We start from the raw sequence: 26,659 nt of genomic DNA, 5'->3' as shown, positions 1-26,659 counted from the left end.
GAGCTCCACTGAAAGTCTTCTTTCCAATTGGTTGTCGCTCGCGAAAATCGCTTCTCATTTGCATAAAGTTGAACTTTCTGGACTTTTGTCGCTTGTCTCCTGTCGCTTGACACGCCCACATTCTGTCGCCGACGGTCACTGTTGCTCGTATCGCCGGAAGTCGCCAGCGCTCCATTGAAATGAATGGGATCTTGTCGCTTTGTCGCTGTGTGTCGCTGGCGGTGTGAACGGGGCTTGAGTCTGCTATGAGCGAGAGATGGAGAGGAGGAGCGCTAAAGTAAAACCCTGCCCTCTTTTCAATATTACGTTAAACTTGGAAATGCGTCACAACACTGGAGAAAAGTCGTTTGCAACTTTCGGTTCACACAGCAGACTTTAACAATGATAATTATAATGTGCTATATTCATGCACCACAGTATTAGCATGGTACTCCAAGTCTTAGATCAAAATACCCCACAGATATTTTTATATAGCATGTTCAAATTGTCACTTTTTGAGGGTGAGCAAAAACGCACCGTAGTTGCGTCTGTCCCTTTAAATGCAAATGGTGTGCTGCTCCCGGCACAGGGGGCGGAGCTAAAACAGCTTGTGTCCTGAAAATTTCAAAAACGTTTAGCCTTTTATGTCCAAACCGGAGTCAGACAAAGATGGAGAGACTCAAGAAGAAATGACAACATGTAGACAACCTTTCTAAATGGTTATTGATGAATTTATGTAGCTTATGTGTAATTATCATTTATTAGCATATTCTGTCATGATAATCTATAAATCACGTTCCCGGGGGCAGGGTTTATGTAAATTGTAGGGTTAGTAGGGAGGAATGTGGTGTAGTCCCTACCAGCCATTGTAGTCCTTAAAAAGTTAATTCTTTAAAAGAAAATATCTCCCTTTTGCTTTGAGCTTTGTGACTTTGCAGATGTTGTCTATGTTCAAACAGCAACATTACACACTAACTAAAGTTAGAAAAGCGAAATCATTATCAACCACCCCTTTAACAACAATTATATTAACAGCTATTCTTACTTTCAATGATGATATGCTGAAATGAACTGGTATGTGAAGTGGTAGTGGTCAGTGAAATGGCCTTAAATAAGGGAGGATTCCTCAGTAATTAGACAGTTTAAAGGTGAGTCAAAGAGCAGGAGGTTTGTGTAAAACTAATTACTGTCTCAGCTGGACTAAATTTGTGAAATAATCCTAATGACAAGGCATAGAAAAACAATACTCTGTCAGTCTAGAGTTGACATTAAGAATATTTACCCAGAGCTTTTGATTATCAGTGTATTCCTAAGGCAATAAAAAGTGGTCAGTTGTGATTCCTTATTTAATGTAATTTTACCCTACATCCGGTCACCTTAACCAGTTGACATAGCGTTTTTCTTTGTTTTCTCTTTGTAAACTTCGGGAAGAGATTAGGTGAGGTTACGCAACTAATATCTGTAGCTCCTTCAGATACCAGAAAGACACAGTTTAAACATTCAACAGACTTTCTTACACCAGAAAAAAAGTTTTGTACGTCAGGTTGTAACACCCAAATGAACTAGTTTTACTCAAGTAAAAAAACAAACACAATTTAATCTGATTTAACCTGAATACAGGTTATTCCTAAAAGTCATTTTTTAAGGATCAGATCAGGTAGAAATAACTATAAGGTAACAACTGCACCTTTTAATTTTTTAAAAATATTTTTGATCTATTTCATGACTTTTCCCCTTTGTCTTTCCTCAGTGAAGATGAAATTATCTCAGATAAAATGTCTCAACAACACTTAAGTAGCTAAAAAGGTGGGAAGATTCACTCAGACAGATCAATGAAATAACATCAGTGGGGCTTTACCTTTGGTTTTGCAATTCAATAGTAAACGGAGAGGCTATTAACACCACAGGACAAAAGCACAGACCCTCCACCTCCTGCAAGAGACAAACGAACACATTCCTCAAGCAGCAGGCGTCTAAACTTGACTGTCTTATCTTACTGCACATGGAGCAGCTGTAGAGCTGAACTCTGGAAGTAAAGATGAAGTTGATTTTTAATCTATAGAGGTTTTAATTACTTAACCATGAACCAAAAACAATGAAAATCCGTAAAAGCATTTGAACTCCTTACTGTTGGAGGACACTTTTAGGAATATGCTTAAAAAGCTCAGACTAAGCTCATTTGAATTGATAAGTAATTGAATTTGCGTCTCTGATTCATCAGTCTAATTCAAACATTTTGAATGATTAATTTCAAAACCTGGCTCACAAGAATCATTGTGGCTCAGTGAGTACAACTCAATTGAAAAAAAAAGAGGTTTTGCTGTCATTGTTTATCTTATGCAATTCAACAAACTCACAACTTGAGTAAGATATGATTCACTTTGCCGTGGCACTGTGGACTCAAGCAGTGCAGGAAACAATGCTGCATGGTTTGTGTAATGTAGGTGGCATTTTTTATTTTACTCTTGCGTCCTCTAGTGGACAGTCAGGGTTGTACGTTCCCTATGACATTGGCAAACACAGGACTGTACCATAATTCGCTAAAAATATACTATGAAGAAAATACTCAAAGAAAAACATCAGATTAAAAAAAATGGACAGAACCATAAAGCATTCCTGGTCCATGATGAGATCCAGTTTGGAGCACTAGATTTAGCAAACCCTTAAATCAGGGTTCCCCAGATCCGGTCCTGGGGGACCACTGTCCTGCAGAGTTTAGTTCCAACCCTGATCAGACACACCTGAACAAACTAGTCAAGCTCTTCGGAGTTACAAGAGAGTTTTAGGTATGTGAGTTTGATCAGTGTTTGAGCTCAACTCTGCATGACAGTCCTGGTCCTCCAGGACCGGATTTGAGGAACTCTGACTTAAATGATCAAGATAAAAGAACTGCATTTATCCCATAATCGTAGTCCGAGGCAGTTTTGTCCTGCGTTGCCTTCAGCATTCTCCAATGGCAAATACTAAAAATGCTTCCTCTAATTTTGAGGATAAGAAACCCTTGCAGGCTTAAGTGGAGCACAGACCATATTTTTCCACTTTGTCAACTATAAAGTTCTTCAAATAATCTGCCTCCTCCTGGAGTGCCTCCAAATCTTTCATCCTTTCCTCTTTTTTTTCAGTTGCAAGCAAAATCCTTTTTTCCAATTCTGAAACACCAAGGATAAAGAAACATTTCACATATCGAAATCCGTTATACCATTAAATCCAGAAGCATACTGCTCTGTTTTTATCATATTGTACCTTCAATTTTCTTCATTTTGTCCTCCACAGATTTAGCCAGTATTTCTGCCTCCATTGTGATGTTCTTTAGACGTTCATTGGCCTCTTCGTTAACATTCTGGTTTGTGCTATTCAGTTTAAATTTTTCAAACTGCTCTTTCAGTTCCTCAAGATCCTGTAAACATAGAAAAGCAATCCACTCTTAACAGAAAAGATTAAGGTGCTAAATAAAGGGAGCTGCAGCATCTTTCCAGCTACTATGAGTATAACAGTAACTATGTTTGTACATCCAATACTGCATATTTACATAAAATATATGTACTTGTGGTTGTAAGACTTACTTTGTCGACATCTTTGGCACTGGCGAGAGCTGCATTGGCAGCATCTTTGGCCTCCTTCCCCTGAGCTCTGTTCATCTCCGTCTTGTTCTTCAAGGCCTGGATTTCATCCAGTAACTTTTTGGCTTGGGTCGAATCCAAATTATCCTCAATGTTTTTCAGTTTAGGTTCAGTCTATTTAACATTGATGAGAAAATATTGTTATAAAGCGGTATATTGGTGATAAATAGGTGATCAAAATAGCCTAGGGACATACTGAGAGCAAAATAAACTAAACTATGAATTCGTATTAATTTCAAAGGGATAGATCACACAAAATCAAATGGTGGACCACATGTCAGACGTCATGATGTTTGGAGAAATTACACCATACAGGTCTAGAATGACATGAAGGTGAATGAATGACAGAATTACTCATTGAAAGATTCCTTAAACATGCATGCATTGTATTGCAAAATAAACCATTACCTCATTAACTTTGCCACTGATAACGTCATTGTTTTCTTCAGCCTCTTCCAGATCATTGGCTATCTTGTCATTGAGCTCTTCTGTGTCTTTCAGTGCTTTCTCTATCTCCCTCACATCAATTGCCTCGGTTCTGTTCCTGGTTATACAACAACCAAACAAGATTAGTGATGCTGGTGACCACAGGTTTAGTTTTATAAAGCATATTATATTTATACAAATAGTATAAACTACAGCTGTGAGGCATAGAATTCATTACTACAGCCTCACAATATTTCTTTGGCCCTCTCCTTCAGGTTTTCTGCAATTTTGGCCTGTTTTTCTAAGTGCTCTAGATCATCGTTGAAGTCTGTGATGTTTTCCAGGATCTTCTTGATGTTCTCAATCATGTCCTTGATCTCATCAGGGGACTTGGGTAGCTGAATGGACAACACAGCATTGGCCAGTTTCTCAATGTCTTCTGGCCTCACCATCTCATCTGTTAAGGTACAGCACTCAACTAAATTAACAAGTACATGTAAACTTAAGTAGTCTTTTCATAAGTAAATCTTAAGTAGTCGTTCGATTTTCATTTTTCACGTGTTTTGTCTGTTCAGACTAATGTGAAAAAAATTGCTGATGTGCTAAATAAAAATGCAAATTTACTATGAAGGTAAAAGAGTAGCAAAACTCGAGAGCACGTAGATGTGAATTTGAGAACTTTTACAATACATATTCGTACTTGTACGCGAACATTTACACTCACAGCTCCGATGTGAAAACCTGTAAAATAAAAATCTGTAGTTGAATGTTAAAATTTGCACTCGCAGACAATAGTCACAAAAATGTAATCTGAATTTGAAGCTGCAGACAAGTAGTCACAAATGTGTAAAATGCCATTCACAAAAATACAATGACAGTCACAAACTTGTAATATATGTTTGTATTTAATCTTACATTCACATTCACAACCTCAACTTCTCAAATCAGTCACTGCAATTTCCAATTTCGGTATATTCGGTATATATGTGCTATATTAGGTGCAAAACTAACTTGTGCACTTGCAACTCAGTGGTGGCGAGAGAGAAAGAGGGACGGTGGTGTTCAAAGGAGCCGTTTTATTGGTTGGCGCCTAGCCAATGAAATGGGACTTCTATTGTACGCGATGATGTCACAAAATCCGCGACGTTCTGAAACGCTAATATGGCTTAATGCATTAGACTGATATTAAAAGAAATAAATGATATTATCAAACTCAGTAAACACCATACTAATAAATGCATACTACAGAAAATTAGATTAATTACAGAAAAGCAGATGGGCAATACTTGTAGTTAGCAAAGTACTGGATATTGCTAGTCAATATATATATATATATATTTTTTTTTGTGTGTGTGTGTGTGACTATTTTGTCAAAAAAAAATAGGATTAGAGCTAAAACAATAAAAAATAAAATCAATCATGAACGTTATAAAGTACAGTATTGAAAATGCCAACCAATAAAACGGCTCCTTTGAACACCACCGTCCCTCTTTCTCTCCCGCCGCCACTGAGTTGCAAGTGCACAAGTTAGTTTTGCACCTAATATATCGCGAAAAGAGTAGCAAAAGTCAAGGCGCCGAAATTGGAAATTGCAGTGACTGATTTGAGAAGTTGAGTTCAATTGAGGTTGTACTGCGAATGTGAATGTAAGATTAAATGCAAATATATATTACATGTTTGTGACTGTCATTGTATTTTTGTGAATGGCATTTTACACATTTGTGACTACTTGTCTGCAGCTTCAAATTAAGATTACAGGTTTGTGACTATTGTCTGCGAGTGCAAATTTTAACATTCAACAACAGATTTTTATTTTACAGGTTTTCACATCGGAGCTGTGAGTGTAAATGTTAGCGTACAAGTACGAATATTTATTGTACAAGTTTATTCTCAAATTCACATCTACGTGCTCTCGAGTTTTGCTACTCTTTTACCTTCATAATTTACTCTCTAACTTTGCTCTCTGTTTCTGATACCCACTGCCATGGTGAAGAAAGAAAGTCGAACCGTATTTACATGTTTTCAAACAGTCATTCAGATATTTGTATTCACTACTGTGATACCAAATACAAGAGTAAAGAGGGGGAAAAAAGCCAGATTCTTTCTCCTCATTGTTGCTTGGCAAAAAAGTGTGTTCGTGAGAGTCACCAAGTCATAGTTTTATGTAACAGCAGCGGATCTGAGCATGTCACCAAAAACGTGAATCTTTTTTTCAGTGTGATTGAAAAAAGATCAGAAAAAACATTGCATTGACGGCATGTAAATGTTTGTGTTGGTCTAAACAGATGCATTAACAACCGGTCATTCAAATTAAAATATGTATCGTATTGTATTAGGAAAAGATGTTTTGTAAAACACTAGGTTAGCACAAGTGTGAATAAGATTTGAGTGCTATAGCTGAGGGCAAGTTAACTTCCTCAATTCACATGTTCAAGTAATATCAATACTTTTGTCATTGACACTTCTAACTGTCTACTTTTGTAGAATGAAAAAGAGAAGCTTGGAGCTCTGCTTTTGTGCTCCACAAAATGAAGATACTACTACTGATTTGTCTGAGAGTGACCTGAGGTGAGTACCGGTATTTGATAAAATAACTACCCAATTACTTTTCTTGACTGGATATGATCAAAGACCAGGCTAGCTTTTAACGCAAGCTAGCAACTGATTTGTTAGATGCAGTACCTCTTAGGTAGTTCTTGAGCTTCTCTATGAGGTTCTTGGTGTCAGTCTTTTCCTTTTCATATTTGTTCTTAGTCTGATTCATTTTATTCATCATCTCCTCTGCTTGATCTTTAATGTAATTAGTAATTTTTGAGGTGTTCATGAGCTGTAAATAGAAAAGAAAACAGAATGAGTTAAAGATAAAATTATAAGAAAGATATTGTGGCTTCTGAAAAGCAACTTAAGTTCCTCTGGATACCCTAATATAGACACTTTGAACTACAAAACAGTAAATTATATGCATTCAAAAATGATAAATAAGAGTACACCAGAGTAGTAATGTCCTGGTAAGTGTTTGACATGCCTTAGCATCATCTTCTTTGAGTTTACTGCGCAGGGCAGTGATGTTCTTCTCGGTCACCTCGGCCAGTTTGGAGGCATTGAGGCTGATGGGTAAACTCCCTGTACAGGCCGGCCCCCCGCACATCCCACACAAAGCTCCACCACATTTTGCTTTCTCACATTCTGCATCACCTGGAGCCCCACAAACCTACGGCAGAAAGATTGGTCACTGTGAATGTTTTTTTTTTTTTTTTTTTTAAATCACAGTTTTACTATTCATTCACCTCCTCGTTGAGATTGGCAATGCTCAAAGCTTTCACTTTCTTTTCCAGCTTATCCATTTCTCCTATGCGACACTTTGCAAGTTCCAATGTGGCATTCTCTCTTGTCTTCCTGGAGGCTTCTTGGGTCTTTTTAGCCGCTTCCACTTTCTTCACACTGTCAGTGAATTCGTCGTAGAGCTTTTTGATCTTATTCAAAATATCTGAAAAAAATGACACACAATAGTTACATAGTAGCGCCTTTAAAAGCCAAACTGAAGTGTTATAATGATATTGTTCACAAATGACAGTATGATTCAGCCAAAACAACTTTTCATGTTGGTACACACAAACCATTAGCTTTTACGTCTGTCACTGGAACCTCTTTTGCCTTCTCTCTGAGATTCTTCAACAGCCTATTGAACTCAAGGCGGATGTTGTCGATGTCAGTGTTGAGAAGTATGGTTGGATCAATAACGATTATGTTTGGATCAATGGTCTCCGTTTCATTCCTAAGGAGTTTGTAGAATGCCATGCAAGATATAGGCTTTCATTGTACAAAGACTACTGTATACAGTATATTTGAATACATTAATAGATTTTAAATAAAATGAGCATCATGTCATTGACCTAAAAATATTGTAACATGTTAATTAGATTGTGTAAAGACATAGCAATACCTAATGCGTGCCAAGAGCTTCTCTAGTTTTTCAAGCTCATCCTGAGCAGTCATGTTTAGGAGACTCTGCAACTTCTCCAACAAATTCTGTAAGTGTTGTAGATCAGATGGAGGCCGATAGTCTTCAGGGCAAGGCATCATAGTTTCTATCCTCTCAGCATCTAGTTTAATATCTGAGACGATTTTCTCCCAGAGGTGGTAGCAGGTATGGCAGGGTTCACAGGTAGGAAAGTTGGTGTCGTGACCCGGGGCACATTCATCACAGAAAAGGCCTGTCACCCCTGGCTTACACAAACACTCACCCGTGTAAGTGTCACAAGCTGGAAAAATGGTACCCTCCATGTTACAGTCACAAGCTTAAGGAAGGATGAGATCATTTTGTTTTAGTCAGCAGACGGTGACTTGGAAGAAAACAAAACTCTGCATATAATAGCTTACATATGCACTGTATATCTGGGTTTCCAAAGTGATTCGGCCCACACTCATCACATGTTCTGCCTCCATGCTCTGGCTGGCAGAAACACTGGCCTGTGATCTGGGAGGACATTAAGTGAAGGTGTTGAGACCCTTGTGATAAGACACTTATAAGTGAATAAGTGAATTCATTGTATTCATTATTATATTAACACAAGATACAGTATTGACCTTTTCACAGACGTAGTTGAGAGCATGTTCTGGGTCACAGTTGCAAGGCTCGCACCCAGACTCCCCATCCAGGTTCCAGTATCCATCCGCACACTCATTACAAAGGGCTCCTTTGACACCTTTTCGACATGGGCACTTGCCGGTTTCCTGGTCACAGAAACAGGGGCTTCCAGCCTGACACTTTGTGTCATCTGTGCCTCTCCGGTCACAAGAACACTCTTTACAATAAAAACAAGACCAATGTTGTTTATGAAGGTGTTTTAGTGCCACTCAAGAATAAATATCTGTTGCCAAAATTATATGTAATGTGTCCCCCTGTTGTCAATAATTTTGTCCCTTAAAACTCATCTTTGATCACCAAAATTATATATTTAAAAGTTTTTTCCTTGAACAAAAATTATTTATGTTTTAAAATAGCTTGAATGTAACTCTACACCCTTGCCGTATTTTGTATATGCGGTTCTATGAATATGCAAATTAGCCCCGCCTCCAAACACACACACACACACCAGTACAGAGATCCACTTATTGACGATCACAACATGTTGACCTGATTGGTTACAAGGTAGTTTGTGACGTCAGAAACACCAGCGTTTTCAAACCGTGTTTTTGAGACTGTCTTTGGTTCACTGCTGTTTTAAGGAGGAAACACTCAGCAATGGTGTTGACATTCATTTGCACATGGTTTGTTTAAAAAAAAGCATATTAAAAACGCCACACAGACATATAAGCAAATTTAAAAGCTTGATTTTCACCACAGGGGGACTTGAAGCATTTTGTCCCCCATAAAAACACATTTTCACACATGCATGTTATAAATCTTAATGTAAACTATTCATCCATTTTTTTTTTACCTTGTAATGGTTAATCAGCATGTCCTAACTTGATCTTATGGTCAAAACAACAGATTTCTTTTGGGTGACCTATCCCGATCATTTAGTCCACTCAAAACTCGCACCTCTACAATCAACGACAAGCTCGCATTCATTTTTGGATGCAGTGCCCACTATTCAAAATCCAATCCACAACTGATTAATCACCTACTAAGTCCCATCTTACTTTTTAATTATAAATGGAGTTAATTAGTTAACTAAGGTTCGGGAGCGGGGCCACGCATCAACCAGTCACCTGACTTCTCAAAACCTTCTTATATCGGGCCGCCCCTTACCAGTGGCGGAGCCAGGATTTTTTCATGGGGGTGGCCAGGCAAGGGCCAGCAACCAGTCTAGGGTGGCACAGAAATTTTTATTATTTTAATTTCAAAATGAGTTTAACTATAAGCATTGGACTGTTTTAGTGCCTACACTACTGAATACAGTTAATTTATACTTATACTTGTAATTGAGATAGTAGTGAATTAGGAATCATGGAATACTGAGTGAATTTTTATATTTTTTATTATTATTATTCACCACCTCAGGCATATTAATAAAGGGGCACATACTAAGTTCAACTTGCTCAGTTAGCTTGCTTCTGGTTCTCAAAACCCCCAATAGCTTGTTCTACATTGTTGCACCTTCATGAATGAGACATGCAGATAACTACTGTAGCTCAAAGATTAATCAACCTTCAGTGAATTTTATATAATCATTGAATTCTTCAACCAACCAGTTTGTCAAAAAAAAAAGTTGCAACTGAAAAAGTTAACACTGCATATTAGTTGTCAAAATAAATATTGCAACAGTTCTATCATAGGCTACCTAAATTAAAAAGGGAAAAAAATGTCTCTTTTGAATCCCCATGTGCAAGAATGTGAACAAGGCGGAAGTCAGCACATAAATGCCAGAATGTAAAATTAGTTATTTTATGGGTTTAAAAATTATCCATTTTTGTCCTCTTTACAAATTAACGCCAGCTAGTACAAATGCACAGTGCTTATATTTATTTGTAGGCTACATTTAAAAATGACATCAGTTTGTGCCTTATATTGTGATCTCACATAGCAGATTATTTTAGTCAGAGTTGTAACAAATACATGATGCATGCATGCAGTTTTGACACAGCTTTAATCGCCTTTTTGATTATTTCACGAGTCAATTGACGTCAAAACACGCCGCATTTGCGCACCGTATTTGCACAGTACAACGTCTGACAGGACAGTAAAGTTAGTTTTACTGACATTTGGCCTGACAAAATCTCATTTTACCGAAGATAGCCAACTGATGTAGGACAACGCGCGCCGCTTTTCTCAGCATCTGACAGAAGTGTCACCAGCTTTCACACACATCTTTCAAAGTGGCATCAGAAAAGGTTTACGCTTGTTGTTTCTTTGACTGCACATAGCGACGGTCTTGCAACCCACCAGTTGAGAAACATTGACTATTTACTATGCGTATATCACTGTCTGTTGTTCTGCTGAAGCTCGTTCGGCTCCTGCACATTTCCGCACTCGTTTGACTTGCGCTGGCGCTGAGGTGCAGTTGGAGTGCGGGTCTCACTTTTTTTTTTGTGTGGTCTTAAAGAGTACGGTTCTGCGTTAAAAAAACGTAATTCTTGACGATAAAAAAAGAGACAGAAACAGCAGTTGTGAGAGGGGTGGCCAAGCTTAGGCAAAGGGTGGCCACGGCCACCCCTGGCCACCCCCTAGATCCGCCCCTGCCCCTTACAGTGCTGTTTGGCTCGTTCTCTCGAACCCTCCCTACCCAACCCTCTCTCATCCATTCAACCATCCATAGTATCCCCTCTTCTCTTCCCTTCCAGGTTGTATTGGGGGGTCCTAATCACTTGGCCTACATTTAACTGAGATGATGCCCCCACTCTGAGTCTCCTGGCTGCCAACACCAGATTCCCAGATCAACCTGAATACCATCTCTTTTCCTCTTCCACTTCATCCTTTCCCTATTCATCCCCAACTTTCTTCATCCCCAACTCTCTTCAATAACAGATCAACCTGACTACTATCCCTTTTCCCCTTCCACTTCATCCTTTCCCTATTCATCCCCAGCTCTCTTCAATAAATAATTTTCGACATTCATGGTTGTGGCGTGGTCCTTGCTAGTGAATTATCCCTTACATCCACATGTACATCACAATACGGAAGAAATATCTCTTACTACTTTCATTTCATCAAGACATATTCCGGGCTACATTAACAGTTTTCTCTTCATCAATTATGAATGGGACAAAAAGTGTAATCACATTGTCTTTCCCTTTTGCAGTGTAGTTGTTTTGCTGTTAGAAAGGGAAATTTGGTTCTCCTTGGTTTGAGCCACATTAAGCATTTTTAGTGAATGTACCCTTTGAGGTACCCTTTGACAATTTATTTGAAAAACTGAAAGGGCCACATTGATTTTCGATGACTGTCATTTGAGTTTAAAACATGTTAAAACCTGTACCTTTGCAGTCTTGAGCGAGTGCATTGCCATAGTATCCAATTTTGCAGCTCTGACATCGCGGCCCTTCTGTGTTGTGTAAGCAGCGCAAACACTCGCCAGTCACAGCATCACATGCATCACCATCTCGAGAATCAATGTTATTGTTGCAACAGCACTCCTCGCATCGGCCACCTGGCAACCTCAGGTCACCGAAATAACCAGGAGCGCAGGAGTCACAGTGTTGGCCTGCAAGAGAAAGGGTAAGATTTATAAAATAAGTGATTTTTTTTAAACAGTGTTGTATCTTAAGTTCCCTAACTGTGCATTACATCAAACAGGTTACTGGAAGACTCTTTGATGGTCTCGTAAATGCTATGAATAAAAACGTGAACAAGGACCTGTATGTCCAGGCAGACATTCACAGTTTGAGGCTCCAGAGTACGGATCCTTGTTGCACGAAATGGCAAAGAAGCGTCCACTTCCATCCACATCTGGACATAAACATGGCTCACATGGCTGCCCAGATACAGGGTCACCAACATAACCATATTTACACCTGAAACAGAAAAAGACCATTAGCCTCTAAATTCCAGTGAATGTTATTTATTTTGATTGAAACTATTTAATCTCAAAATCCTCTCTTGCCTTTCACAGTTTGGTCCCGTGGAGTGTTCCCTGCAGTCCAAACAATCTCCAGTGATGGCGTCACAGATGTCAGCCAACCTGTTGCATTGGCATCGTCTGCACTGGGGAAACCCATAGTAACCAGGGTAACATTTACCACATCTACGGCCAGTTACTCCATCTCGACACGGGCACTGACCAGTTGTCTGGTCACACAGTTCAGCGGTAGAGCCAGATGGATCACAGTCACATGCTAGAAAGGTCAATGAAAAATACGAATGTCTAAGATAAAAAATGTAGCACATGTGCCATGTTCTTAAAAATGTTTTGTTTGTTTTCACATTTCATATGGGTTTGAAATGTTTATTTTCAACATACGTTTAAATTGAAATCATCTAAAACTAAACCTGAATTATACCATGTCATAAAAGATCAAAATATATGATATTTTAAGAGACTTGTTGACCTCATGATATCAGGACCATGATGTAGAACCACCTGGATATTTTTTACTTTATGCCCCTTAAAAATAATAATTTAATAATTTAAGTCAGATTATTTCATGTCAACTTTGAAATATAGATTGTCACAATATGCCTGAGATGACATGAGAGGATATGGCTTACGTGAGCAGCCATTGGGTCCAAGCCCGTACGTCACAGGAGCACAGGAATCACAGCAACGGCCAATAACATTAGGTTTGCATTGACACTTTCCACCGAATTTACTGCATGTTGAGCTAAACGCTCCAACTTGGTGACAGTTGCAAGCTGTTGATTTATACAGATACACATAATATACATATAGTAACATGGAATTTAAATCTTGTGTGTATCAGTGGTGAACTTTTAGATGATACTCACCCATTGCACCATTGTGAATAAAGGCAGACATACTTCCAATATGCTTCTCACATACTTCAGATAGGGTTTGCTCTCCTGCCTGTGCTCCCAACTCAATACAGCGGTATTGCTGAAACTGAGATAGATGTGACTGCGAACAGAAGTTTGGGATGGAGTCCACTTTGGGAATGAGGCCCAACTATGGTGAAAGTGAATAGGGGTAAATAAGTATGGTAAATATACGAAACAAAATTGGTTTAGTAGTTTTCTATTTCATAATTTTCAATTCTTTGGATTGGTTGAAATCTCACAGAGTCAATCAGGATGTATGAGCTGGTCTGAGGGCCTGCTTTGTGCTGCTTTCTAAAAGCGACGTCCACATGGTATTTATTACCATCATTGAGGCACACTGGAAGATCCAGAGTGGCTGTCCTGTATATATAAAAAAATGTATTTATGGTTAACGATACTACAAACATAGTACATAAAGGATAATAAAGTTAATGGAGTCCAAAACAATATTCGACTCCATTGACTAACACTTAAAAATGTCTTCTTTTCCATTCTGCAGAAGAAAGAATTTAATATGTTTGGGATGATGTGATGGTAAACAATGTGTAAGTAAACATATTTTTGGGTGTAATATAACCTTAGTAAACTCGACAGAAACCTAATAATATATCTGTTATATACTTTCAAAAATAAACCCAACAAAAATCTCACCTTCCAGAGCCTGAAAGAGTAAACACTTTTTCGGATGGGTCATTCTGACAACGTCCATCCCCTGATCCAAGTGGGACAACATTCACAATAGCTGTCCAATCATCGGTGGACTGCAAAGATAAAGTTTAGAATACATAAATGTGAAATGGACCAAAACATTTCAAACAAACGTTGATATTCAAATATTGATTGAAAGGACTGGCTGACCTCTGGCTCATAGCGGACAACTACATAGTAATCAAGAGTTGCTGGTATATTGCTGACAGTAAATCTGAGTCCTGCCCCATCCTGAACCCGCACAAAACCCGGTCCAGTCCAAGTGACAGACCGATCTGAGACACGTTGTCGCAGGATGATCTGTAGAGGGGAGCCTGGTTCAAAGGGGATTACCCTCTGCATGGGAACAACCAAGTAAGACAATCAGATTCAATTCTGTAGCATCAAACAGTTTGTTTATCTGTCATTTCAAGCTTCACCTGGCTTTGTCTTCGTCTTCGTCTTTTCCGTTTCTCAGGTTTGTACACCACAACCCTTCCATTACTGATCTTGAAGTCATAACCCCTCTCTCTGAAGTAGTGCTCACAGATGGGCAGGGTGACATGGGGGTTGTATGGGGTCGAAGATGGCTTCACCGTTTGGGGTTCAGGTTCTTTATTGGGTATTGGGGAGGGCTTCGGACCAAAGGGACATAGAGGGAGCTTGGCTGGTCGATCAGGTATCTGTTCTGGGAGGTAGACGGTTGGGGCCTGAATAAATGGAGAATTTGCCGCCTGTGGAAGCACAAAATCGAAGCTGAAGTATGTAATTTTTTTCTGTTAAATCACATTAATTTTTTTTTAATCTAAACTTTAAAATGTAAAGATTATTTAATGACTGTAAAAAAAAAATTATTTTACCAAATACAAATGCACACCTATTTCCCAAAAAGTTTTCAAATATATTTTTCAATGTAAAAATGTTTATAAAAATTCCTAAATAAATGTATGTTTTTCTAAGTTGCACCACTTGACATTTTCCAGCCTTAACTAAACTTGCCTTGTCGTACAAAGTTAAAAGTATCTTTATTTTAAGAGATTTTTCGACTTTGACACAGTCATGGGGTCTCTTCATTCTTATGAATGAATAAAGTTGCGGTCACAGCACACTTTTCATTCCATTGACTTCCATTCATATGTATCCAAATGCGGGAGACAGGAAATGTAAGCTCATGCGAATTTGGTTGTTTCAAATTCGAAGTGTGGTGAACTCTTCCCTGCGAATTTGAAGATGTGTGACCAAAAGACATGGAATGACCTATCAGCTGAATTAAAAGAATGCAAACTTTAAATTTGTAGGATTGCGGCGTTGCAATAAAGAGTAGATTGCATATTTTTATACTTTAGATGTAGTATATGTTGAATTATGTGTTTAAAAATGTCATATTGTGACCATTACAGTGTCCATTGAAATTGTGCATGCTCAAAGTCTAGTGTGACCGCAAATATAGAATTATTAGTACAGAAATCACATCCAGCCAAACACAATATCTCACCAGAGGCACTGCGTTCTCAGCCTCATAGATATAGAAATCAAGAGGAGCCAGGAAATATCCAGGGGCTGGATCACTACATTTGTGGCCCACCATGTTAGGCCTGCATTCACACTGGCCATCCACAGAGGAACATCTGTGTAAACAGTATATGCACATACTGTCTTGTAAACAATTAATCAGAGGTACGTGGTTTGCTGCAGAGGTAAGTGGTTTGCTGAGAATCTTACTCAGTTCTCAGGGCCCCTCCAACGTCACAGTCGCAGGGTAAGCAGCCATAGACTGTGTTTCCCAGACCCCAGTAACCTGGCTAGAAAATTGGAAATCATAGTAGAACATTAAAATTGTCAAGTGTAAAGGATTAAGTTTAGACGCTGTGGTCTGATGGAGAGATTCAGCTCACCAGACACTGGTCACACTCCGGGCCGTAAGCAAAGTTCTCACAAATACACCTTCCTGTGGTCTGATCACAAGGGTTGTCCGTGCGTATCGTTCCCATGAAATTACACCTGCACACTGGATATGTATATATGAATGAAGAAAGACCCGATAATAGCTTAGGTGAATGCATACATTTAGCAAGTATGTGAATACAAAGACTTTTAGATATTCTAAACCCTTGCGACCTCACATCCCTGCTAAAAAATCCATCATTACTGGTCACCAGCATAAGGTAAGTTTTGCATGCTGGGACCAGTATGGGGTTCTGGTTACTGGCTACACCAGATATGTTTTGCTTAAGAACAGCATGACTATGCTATTCATGTTGGTTTGTACTGGATTTTTCAGCAGGTATGGTTGACACTTGATTAGATGGATGTCCCACTTAAAGGCACACTATGTAGAAATTGTACCTTAATATAACAGCTTCAAAGTCATTTCGGTGGTAAACAAACTCATAGTAGGGCGAATCATCCTGGTAGTAAAGCTTGGGCGGCACGCCACTGGAAAAACCAGCAATGCAAGTTTGAGAGAAGCGCCCCCGACAAATCTCGCGAGAATCACGACTTGCTTTACGGCAACGACGTCACACACATTAACAACATATGAAGCACCGCTCTGGAAGCAAGAAGACGCGCATTTCAGACGTGATACTCGACGATGGAAAAAGCAAAGAAAACGCGGTCGGAAGGTAAAACTAGGAAAAGGAAAAGAGAATCTGACCGCGTGAGGAACTGGAGAAGAGTCCCACTCGGTCAGGCTTTCACACGTTGGCGCGAGCTAAAAAGCAGCACTGGATGCAACAGCGATGCTGAGCTGGCGATCTTTTTGATGGACTAGTAAATAAATCTCTTATTTGTAAACTTGTTTGCATTGTATGTTGTTGTGCTTGCTTGTAGTATGTAATTTTTTTAAGATGCTGTTCATTCATCCATTAAGTTATATCAGACGACGCTGTTGACGTTGATTCCTGCGATTATCATGAGAACAGTTGTCAATACCTCACATAATTATCAGGACATAAATAAGCCTAGAGGTTGTAAATAGTGTAAACGAGCACAAACTGTTATGATAAATTGCAATAATCATGTCTAATGACATCATAACGGCCAATGTTATGAAATAATGTGATGTACATTTAACTTTGTTGATGTCATCTGGCATTTTGTAATGTTTACATTACAATCAAAAAACACAAATTAAATTATACAGTAGGCCTAGACTATAGGCTATTTACTTGTGATTTAGCTGCAATCATGTAAAAACGTTATAAGCCAGCAAACGCGGTAGGCTACTTTATTATTATAAAGTAATCTAACATGACTTGACATAAACTTATTATTATCCTATTACCATCATCAGTAGTTCAGTAGACTAAGCAGTAGCCTAATATTTGCTTGAAATCGTGAAACATTACCTGGTCAATACCATGCCCGATGCTTATATCCTACCGAACACGTACCCGGTGTACAGGGTGGGTATTTACGACAGTGCAAGTATTACACAGCGACTCTAGGGGGTCGCTGTTTGACAAAAACACAATTTCTACATAGTGTAACTTTAACCGTAAGTCCGACTTTTAGCTATTCAATCTCAGTTTTAGACGTTAGTCCAATTTTGTGGGTGAATGAACACTTACACTGACAGCCGCTTGGGTCATCCCGGTTGAACCCGTAGAACCCAAACTTGCAGCGGTCACAGCGCTCTCCTTCAACGTTCTGTTTACACACACACTGGCCAGTCACTGGATCACACACACCACGGTCCACTGAGCCATCAGGATCGCATTCACAAGCTGGGCATAGAGTAGAACAAAAGATAGACATTTTGGAAACCTCTAAGTAGCCTAAGTATTATTTTAGAGGACAACAATGTTAAACATACAGTGGAATAAATTATTTGTAAGTCTAGAGGATTTTTTCACTCACATATACAGGCGTTGTGGTCGTCCACAGAGCGTTGAGGGTCCTGGTAGTAATATGGCCCACACAGCTCACACTGAGATCCTACACGGTTATTCCTGCAGTCATCACACACACCACCACTAACCCCACCAGTGGCCAGATAGCGTGCTAGGTCAAAGTGACACTTCTCTGAATGGCCATGACAGTTACATCCTGAAACATTAAAAGAGGAGTTACATATGGCTTTATATTGTTACTCCCAGTGTGTTTTAATGTGTGTGCCTATATTTTATGTATTATTATCTCATCTTTATCAATAGTCTGGCTGAGTATGCTTACTTCTGCAAACATCTGAGTCTGTTTTTCCCCCTGGCCTCCAGGGGGCGTCATGGTAGAAGTCTTGACAGAGCTCACAGTTGTACCCTACAGTGTTGTGTTGGCAAACACATCTACCGTGCACCTTGAGCAAAAAGAGGTGAATATCAAAGGATCATAAAAAACAGACACAATTATTATAAAGCATGGATCATCAACCTAAGCTACTAATTTAGGATAATAAAAAAAAACAGGCTTGTATAAAAGTAGACCAAACCTACACTGAAGCATGACAGGTAGTAATTATTGTTAACTGCCCTAAAAAAAATCAAATATAAATACATATTTGTTCAGAAATAGTCTAAAGAGTAAAGAATGTGACTGTACTTAAAAACATTCCACAATTATAGAAATAACAGAATAATAGTAATAATTCATTACATTTATATAGCGCTTTTCTTGCCACTCAAAGCGCTTAACATAGAAGGGGGAATCTCCTCAAACACCACCAATGTATATATGTATATATATAAATGAGACAAATTGTTGACCTATACAGTAAGAGTACATAAGATTGGTCAACAAGAATTTGGATAAGGAATGTTTGAGTTCGTTCATATATACTTTTCATGACTGTGCAATCTGAGCACTTCTGAAAGTTTAAAGAAGATACACGAGAGACTATATGGTGTCTCAAGAAAAGACCTCCATTAATCTCCATTTAATTCCACTGCTGTCTATGAGAAACAGTTCAGACATTAAGGATATCTCATGTAATTTGTTTTCCTGTAGGAGTATGCTCACCATGCCAGGCTCACTGAAGGTGTCTCCACGTGTGCCGTCCACGGGAACGCACTGACTGGCGTGGCCATTGCAGAAGCAGCTCCCCCGAACGACCATCTCATAGAGGGCGTAATAATACTTCTCCTGTGGGTTCCTCCTCCGTCTCGTGAGCAACGTGTCGCCCAGGGTGATCAAACGGGTAAAGTTTACTCGCAGGTTCGTCAGGGTGATCAGCTCTGAGGACCATAAGAAGTAACTGATATTAATGATATAACGCCACCGTGTCTGTTATTGGCCGATATTACACATTTTTCACTTATCGGTATTGGATATTTAATTGTGCAGCTCATTTTCTCTATTTTTACGTTTAGATTACCTCACTTAAAGTTAGTTAAAAAAAAGTTTTATTCTCTTTAATCTTTAGCAAACCTCAAAATGAATATGCATTTTTTTTTTAAACGGTACACTATAAAGTTATTTTGTAGCATTTAATTTGAGTTTTTAGTGTGTTATTTTTAATATAGACAAAATAATATGGAATTTTAATATCGGCCATTTATCGATTATCGGCCATTATAATTATTGGTATATTGATACAATTTTAATATATTTTATAATTATAACTATTTTAAGAACCAATGAAACAGACTATGATATGACATGTTTGAACACTGTACATTTTCTTTACAGTGATTTTTTTAAAATGTGTCAAGCACACTATGAGCTCATCATCGAGATATCAAGGCCTTTCACTTGTTGGACATGCCTTTAGGCATCATCCTGGCTTGACATCTAAATTACTGTGTTATTTCTAAAACAAACAACACCTTCAATGAGACATGAACCTTGTATAGTAGAGTCGTATGGATCATGGATGTCAAAACTTGGATCCAAGGCTTTTAACACCACCTGGATGGAAAGCACAGCAAGAATTAGCCTGAAATGTATGTATGTTAAATGTAAGTCATTGAAGAGGTTGGATTATGTCAGGATTGCTCTGATACTATACCTCTCCATCGGTGGATGGCTCTGCCCCAGAGTAGCGACTGTCACAGATGAGGTCATCAATACTGTCTGCTGGCTCCTCAGAGACGCCGGGGAATGAGTTGGCACAGTCCTCTGCGAAGTAACGGAAAACCTTCCAGGTTCTCCCAAAGTCTTTTGACCTCTCGACCAACATGGCAGCAGGTCGGAAACTCTGTTTGAGAGCATGTTGTCATATAGTTTGCTCAATCGCATGCCAAATATCAATTAGTTAAATTATTTGAATAAGATCTGTCATATGGGAAGCGTTGAATGTACCTTGAATGTCAATATCAAATGACTAAACTGAAACATTGACTCCAGATCCAACTGAATGCTGACTTCATGCACACCTAGGATTTTAAAATTAAGTCTAAATTCAGGATACCAACAAGGATTTAATGACAAAGAGTCCATTAAGTTCATGCAAAGAAGTTACACACCATTCTCAGACTGCCACCACCTCATCTTGCGTTCGGGTCGGAAGGTGGTGATGATGTTCTCTATGCGGTGGCTGTTGGGATTGTGGTGGAGATTGTAGGGGCTGCTGGAGTCACAGGTGAAGCACTTGCGCTCATTCTACATTTTTGAGATAAAGGGCAATAGTATCTATTAAATGGCAATATGTAACAATTTTAGTGTGCTGAACAACAAAATTTAAGTGGTTGTTCACCAGTTTTCCATTGGGCTGTCATGGCTGATCAATAAGCTGGACTTGAGAACTGAATCAGATTCATAAATGAATAATTCAGCGGTGCGTTTCTCGTACAACAATGTAACTCGCTGTTCAACTATCATAAAACGATGCATTGTTAGAGAAATGAAGTTGCTAGTCACGACTGTTTCCCAAAACCAAATTAACTTTGTTGCACATCCCATTGGTTAAAAAATAAAACTGTTTTGACCAAAAATTACGGAGTATTTTAAGTATATTTTTCTGCTAGGTAAAAAAAAAAACGTGCCGGCGCGTTTGCCGACCCCAGAAGGTTAAGGATGCCAATCAAGTGGTGAAATTGTATGGAATGAAAGAAACCGATTATTTTGCTCAAAAGAATGATCTGTGGAAAAGTCCACATGCCTTACTAACAAGAAACAATATGCTTCTAACCACAGGTCACAGGTCAATCACACAACTTTGCGATGATGTTTGCGAATGTTTGTTGGAACTATGGTTTCTGGAAACAGTTGGACTATGCTATGAATGACAAGGTAATGACAGATCTTCTATATTTGGCACACCCCAGATCAATTAGTAAACAGGATCAACTGATTTATTGAAATTATGTGATTGAGATTGAACATAACTACTTCCCTCATGAACTCACCAAGGACAGTAAGGGCGGATGGCAAGATTTTCAGTGATTAACGTCTTACATTTCATACTATTCTTCACACAAAACCAGTGAAAGTTTTCAGAAGAATTGGACTATAGTGCTTAGCAGCCTTATAAACTACTTTTATGGGGTTTCTTTGGAGCTTGACAGACACAGTCCTCATTCAATTTCATTATGTGGGAAAAACCCACCAGGATGTGCTTCTTAAGAAGAAAAAAAAAATCACCTTTTGTGTTCCATTGAAAAAATAAACTTCTATGGGTTTGGAACAACATGAGAATGAACAAATAAAGATAGGATTTTCCAAGTGAATTATTCCTTTAAAAACTTCATACAGCTGGGAGTAAGTCGCAGAAGCTCCTACAGTAATGTATTATTCTATATAATTAGTGTCTCCTGGAAAAAATTCAGAAGCATTTTCTGAAGTAAGGCAGAATATTGTAGGGACAATGGGGGGGGGGGGGGGGGATGCAAGGGGTACGTCTTAGTTGCGGGCATGTATGAACAAGAGCTGTCCATCATGTTAATAATCTAATTTTAACACCTGAGAAACCAACCGAAATGCATTCAGTATTTTTGCAGCTTCCTTTTATTTATACTGCCTGTTATTGGAAGCACCATTGCGGTGGTCTCTTCAGGCCAAGAAAAGTACTGTAAATATACAAAATGAGTGCTAAATGACACACCTACATACCAGCTTTATCACCTGTATAGACAGGGCTGGAGGTATGGGGCGGGAAGAAAGGCGAATATGAAAACAGGCATAAATTAGTCTTGTGGCAGAGAGGAGGTAATGACCTATACGACAGCTCAGGAAGGCACATCAGAACTTGTCTGTAGTATGTATTACCCAAAGGGTTGGCCAGAGTACTGTCAATCCACACTGAAAAAAGGGGAAAAGCATGCCGTCTCTTTTATCTTAGTGTGGGTGCTGAAAAAGGACCATTTTGGGATGGAACTGTATTCTGGGTAGTTTGGATTGGGAAGATGTTATGCAAATACTGCTTCACTGTACTCAGATTCCAGAGGGAAATGTATTTTCGTCAGGTTTTAAAGACAAGTATTTTTCTAAGTTTCAAAGTGAAGTGTAGTATTAAATCCCAGAGAAGTCTTTCCCTGCAAAACCCAACAAGCAAAGTTCTGGGAGCAACTCTATTTTCATTTCAGGTTTAATACTCTGAAGACACTTGCCCCTCACTGACATTCAGACCCCTTGAAGTGTTGCGATTTTTACAACTGACCTCCAGGTATCCCAGGATACAATAGTTTTGTGGTCTGTAGAGGCCACAGGTTGAAGAAGCAGTGAGTTGGGCGGCACGGCCCACCATGAGGTCACCGAGGTTAGGATAACACGAATTCCCCACACATTCGTCCTGGAGGCGGACTGGAGCTGCTATCACTACAAATCACAAATGCTCAGTTATTTCAGGTTTCACATCAACTAAACCTCAAGTAATAAAGTTAGCTGCATATTGATGACTCGTCCTGTAGCTACTACAAATATGTGTCCAATCAAATACTCAATCAGAATGCCCTTCCCATTAAATTAACTCTTTTAGTCCATGTATGTTCACTTTGATGACCACATATGCTACACTATAAAGATTATAAAAATTAGCTCAGCAGATATACACATTACATATAAAATATATACTTTTCCCCAGTAAAAGGGACCAAAACACCTGTTGGCCATGAAGCTATACACCTAATGAGAATACAGACCAAACATATAATGATATTTTTCATAAATTGTCATCTAGCGTTAACTATTGGAATTCTGAAACGTTTCAAGAAGTAACAAAGCCTCATTTGCTGAAATCACGTGACTTCGAACCACTGATTTGATGCAAAAGATACATTTTCAAAGCGTCATGAAGCAATGCTTAGAAAGCACCCAACGATTATATTTAAGCAATATCACATGAGAATGAGTGCTCTTCTTTAGATTATAGTGAACTATTCAATAAACAAAACATTAATATTGAGTAGAGCGCTGCGGTAATAAAGTATTTTTGTAGGCCAATGTGGAAGTTAGCATCACCCTGGTTCCTTCAACAAAATCCCAATAGGATTTTTCTAGTTGGCTTTTTCCGTTGGATAATTGTACAAAATTTGTGGAATTAGAAAATTTGACCTGCAAAAATACGTCAACTCTACAGCACATAATTATTATATATATACTAATTATATGAGAACATAATCCCTCATTTCTCTCTAGAAACTAGACTGCAGCTTAGTTTCAAAAATAAAAACGAAACTTGAAAGACAAAAAATGTACATGTAAAGAAGCAGATTTTCAATCCAAAGTTGGCAAGTGATCACACGTTTCCTGTGTGATGGCCTCGCATAGGGTGATTTCACTGTCAGCTTCCAGCAATGTCAAAGACATGAGCAGACTTACAGAGAAGCAGGAACGCTGATGTCTCCAATCGGATCTGCATTGCTGGACCTATAGGACAGATGGGTGCATGAGGGGAGAGAAAAGATGGATGAATGAATGGAGGAGGAGGAGGAATGTGATACAAAATCAATGTGAGAAATATGTCTCAATAAACAAAGCCCTTGCCTCAAGGTTTGCTACCGGTTTAATTAAAGCGAGGTGTCAAAACGAGTAAATGTCAAGTACAAGCAATCAGATGGACACCTATGACTTACAGGCTCTCAGAACTTACAATCGTGGGACTCTGGGAGTCAACTTAAAGCAAAACCATTTAAGAACCACTGCTCTAAAAGACATCCGTTGACTACAGTATGTGAGATGAGCCTGTAATTTGATCATTTTTCTATAGAGCCTATCAGTCCATCTATGACACACAAAGAAGAGTGTTTTTGAACAGAGCAGATCATTCACCACAAAGTCAAACTTCATTCAAGAAAAGCCACAATGTTTTTATGTGACTACAGCCCTGAAACTTGGAGGGCTTCTGTTCAAGTCTTGTGTGACGAAACAGCGATTTAAAACATGCAACAACAAGATAATCATTCGAGCATTCGTTTGCTTTTAGCCAATGCAACACAGAAGATCCTACAGCTGGAAAAATTGGACATTTATATACTTGCCATACAACTACGTCCTGCCATCAGACTAGATGGTTCTGCATTAAAGTCAATCAATCTGTGCTCAGATTTAATATAATACTACTTATTTTATCTGGACAGAACAGTTTAACCGTCATTTTTCATATGTATTTCAATACATGTTTTTTTCACTTTTTATTTTTCAAACATACAGTAGTGGCCAAAAGTGATGTCCGCAGGGGATAATTGGTTTTAACGTCCCTACTAAATAAATAAACCATTAAAATATGAGGAAAATCTTTTATATTTTTTTAAATATGAGGGAAGAACAAAACACAACTTTGTTAAGGTATTTATCTGACAAAATTATTCTGCAAAAATAAGGCAAGCTACAGCTACAGATTTTATTTTACTATCCAAAGAAATGCATAGAAAAACAAAAAGCTCACAGGAAAAATCATATATTTTTTAATAATATTTGAATAAAGGGTGAAGATGTCAGTTTTCGTAGGCTCACTTCACTTTTGCCCACTACAGTAATTTTTGCTGATTTTCTTTTTTAAGTAAAGACTAAATTACTATATTAAGTCAAATAAATGTTATTTACTAAAACATGAAAACAACTAAATGCATAAATACAAAAAAAAAATACAAAAATATAAGTTACTAAACATAAAACTACATTTTAAAATGCAATGCAATAAAATAAATGATAAAATAAAAGTTTCTAATATAAAACATTGCCCTTGAACAATTCTAATGATGTTAATAATTAAAATAAGTTACTAAAATGTTGCAAGTTAACAATTTGTATCTTCTCAAAATATAGTGAATTATAAGTTATCTGATTATTTTAATTACAAACTAATAAAAAAAATACTCAAAACACATTTTTATTAAGGAACAAAATGGTGTATAGAGCATCCAGGGTTATTATAGTTAACTGAAGCTGAAACCATAAAAATAATTTTAGTTACTTTAACTGAAATAAACGTAAAATAAAATGAAATAAAATATGAAAAAATGACTTTAATTTAGTTTAACTTTGATGTACTAATATAGCTAAAACTGAAATAAAAATGTATAAAAACTATTTTGACATGTTTTTTTTTTAACTTGGAAAATAAAAACTCATTTAAAATTTGAATAAAAACTATAATAGCATTTGAATGATACTAAAAGAACAATGCATCCCACAACAGTAACATAAAGTATACCAAAGAAATCATTACATCAGCTATAACTGAATATTTACACATACCTTAGCAGATATGAAGACGAATAGCATGTGGTTGAAGACTTGACTGAACTTCTACCAAAGATCCATCATAGTCCAATAATCTATAGAGAACAATTCAAAGCTCTGACTTTAACTTTACACCTCATTGTATTATCCTTAATACTGCAGCACAGCTGGTTACACACACAAAAATGACTCAACGTTTCCACAATCTCACTTACACTGACCAGGACGGATAGTTTGAAGTTGATTCGACGGGGTCTTCTGCTGATAATCTCAGTGTGTTGTGGTCCCGGGCTTGTGGGTGCGTTCCTGTAGCTGCCAGCCATGGATTGTGCAGTAATAACTCTGAAAGTGAAGCTTGTAAAGACACACCTGAGCTCGCATGTGTGTGTGTGTGTATGTGTGTGTGTGTGTGAGAGAGAGAAAGAAGGAAGAAAAGCCCCAAGGCTGTGTGAGAAAAAAGAGATTATGTTGCATTGAAAGCTGATTTATGCTTGTCATGTACAGAATACAGCGTTCTGTGTGAGATGGAAAGATGGGTAGATTCATTGCAGGACACGCTCTCTTCACATCAGAGTATAGAAATGTGTTCGACAAGAAGCTGAATCTGAAGCAACATGAGTTTACTTGCTTAGATGCAATGCTCTGTAGCCCACTACTGCTTTAGAAGGTGTGTCTATACAATGCATTTCTTCGGAAGAAAGAATGCAACGAATGTTTGGGAATATATTATCCTGAATGATGCAGGCTAGTGAGAACTTGATTAATAATTCAGGACATCTACCAAAAATCATTGTAAAAATCATTCACTGGGAACAAAGCAAATGCTTTAGATAAATGCTTGGTAGTTTCATAGCTTGGTGTCCTAAACAACAAATAATAAAAAAATAGTGTTAGATGTGTTTGTATGTAAAGTTTCCATTTAGCTGAATACAACAGTAGTGGCCAAAAGTGA

General features: G+C 38.1%; 1 protein-coding gene across 2 annotated transcripts; it reads right to left on the bottom strand.

Annotated features, from left to right (window-relative positions):
- Nucleotides 1–1,495: 1,495 nt before the first annotated feature.
- On the bottom strand, nucleotides 1,496–26,057 carry lamb4 (laminin, beta 4). Of its 2 annotated transcripts, none has more exons than XM_079603209.1 (36): nucleotides 25,923–26,057; nucleotides 25,723–25,802; nucleotides 23,845–23,892; nucleotides 22,685–22,842; nucleotides 20,553–20,688; nucleotides 20,389–20,462; nucleotides 20,096–20,284; nucleotides 19,932–19,995; nucleotides 19,108–19,322; nucleotides 18,328–18,448; nucleotides 18,013–18,201; nucleotides 17,724–17,879; nucleotides 16,047–16,159; nucleotides 15,874–15,953; nucleotides 15,647–15,779; nucleotides 14,592–14,885; nucleotides 14,323–14,508; nucleotides 14,116–14,225; nucleotides 13,704–13,824; nucleotides 13,414–13,591; nucleotides 13,177–13,320; nucleotides 12,572–12,803; nucleotides 12,325–12,482; nucleotides 11,948–12,172; nucleotides 8,613–8,830; nucleotides 8,406–8,502; nucleotides 7,969–8,323; nucleotides 7,643–7,800; nucleotides 7,313–7,512; nucleotides 7,051–7,236; nucleotides 6,708–6,852; nucleotides 4,275–4,482; nucleotides 4,008–4,143; nucleotides 3,543–3,713; nucleotides 3,223–3,376; nucleotides 1,496–3,128 (listed from the first exon to the last, which is right to left on the bottom strand). In XM_079603209.1, the coding sequence occupies exons 3-36, from the start codon at nucleotides 23,882–23,884 to the stop codon at nucleotides 2,989–2,991; spliced, it is 5,484 nt and encodes a 1,827-aa protein (XP_079459335.1). In that variant the 5' UTR covers nucleotides 23,885–23,892; nucleotides 25,723–25,802; nucleotides 25,923–26,057; the 3' UTR covers nucleotides 1,496–2,988. The 2 variants fall into 2 exon arrangements, with proteins under 2 accessions (XP_079459335.1, XP_079459336.1); XM_079603210.1 differs by having other exon boundaries at nucleotides 25,929–26,051.
- Between the last annotated feature and the right edge of the window lie 602 nt (nucleotides 26,058–26,659).

The sequence above is a fragment of the Phoxinus phoxinus genome (assembly GCF_949152265.1).
Source record: "Phoxinus phoxinus genome assembly, chromosome: 25".
NCBI classification, from domain to species: Eukaryota; Metazoa; Chordata; class Actinopteri; order Cypriniformes; family Leuciscidae; genus Phoxinus; species Phoxinus phoxinus.
This window is presented reverse-complemented; position numbering and strand designations above follow the sequence as displayed.

Excerpts from the sequence above, each read along its gene's own strand:
- lamb4 (XM_079603209.1), bottom strand. The coding sequence starts at position 23,884 with ATGCAGATCCGATTGGAGACATCAGCGTTCCTGCTTCTCT. Across the intron at positions 19,996-20,095 it reads AGCCATCCACCGATGGAGAG|GTGGTGTTAAAAGCCTTGGA; the intron begins GTATAGTATCAG and ends CTTTCCATCCAG. Across the intron at positions 18,202-18,327 it reads AGACTCAGATGTTTGCAGAA|GATGTAACTGTCATGGCCAT; the intron begins GTAAGCATACTC and ends TTAATGTTTCAG.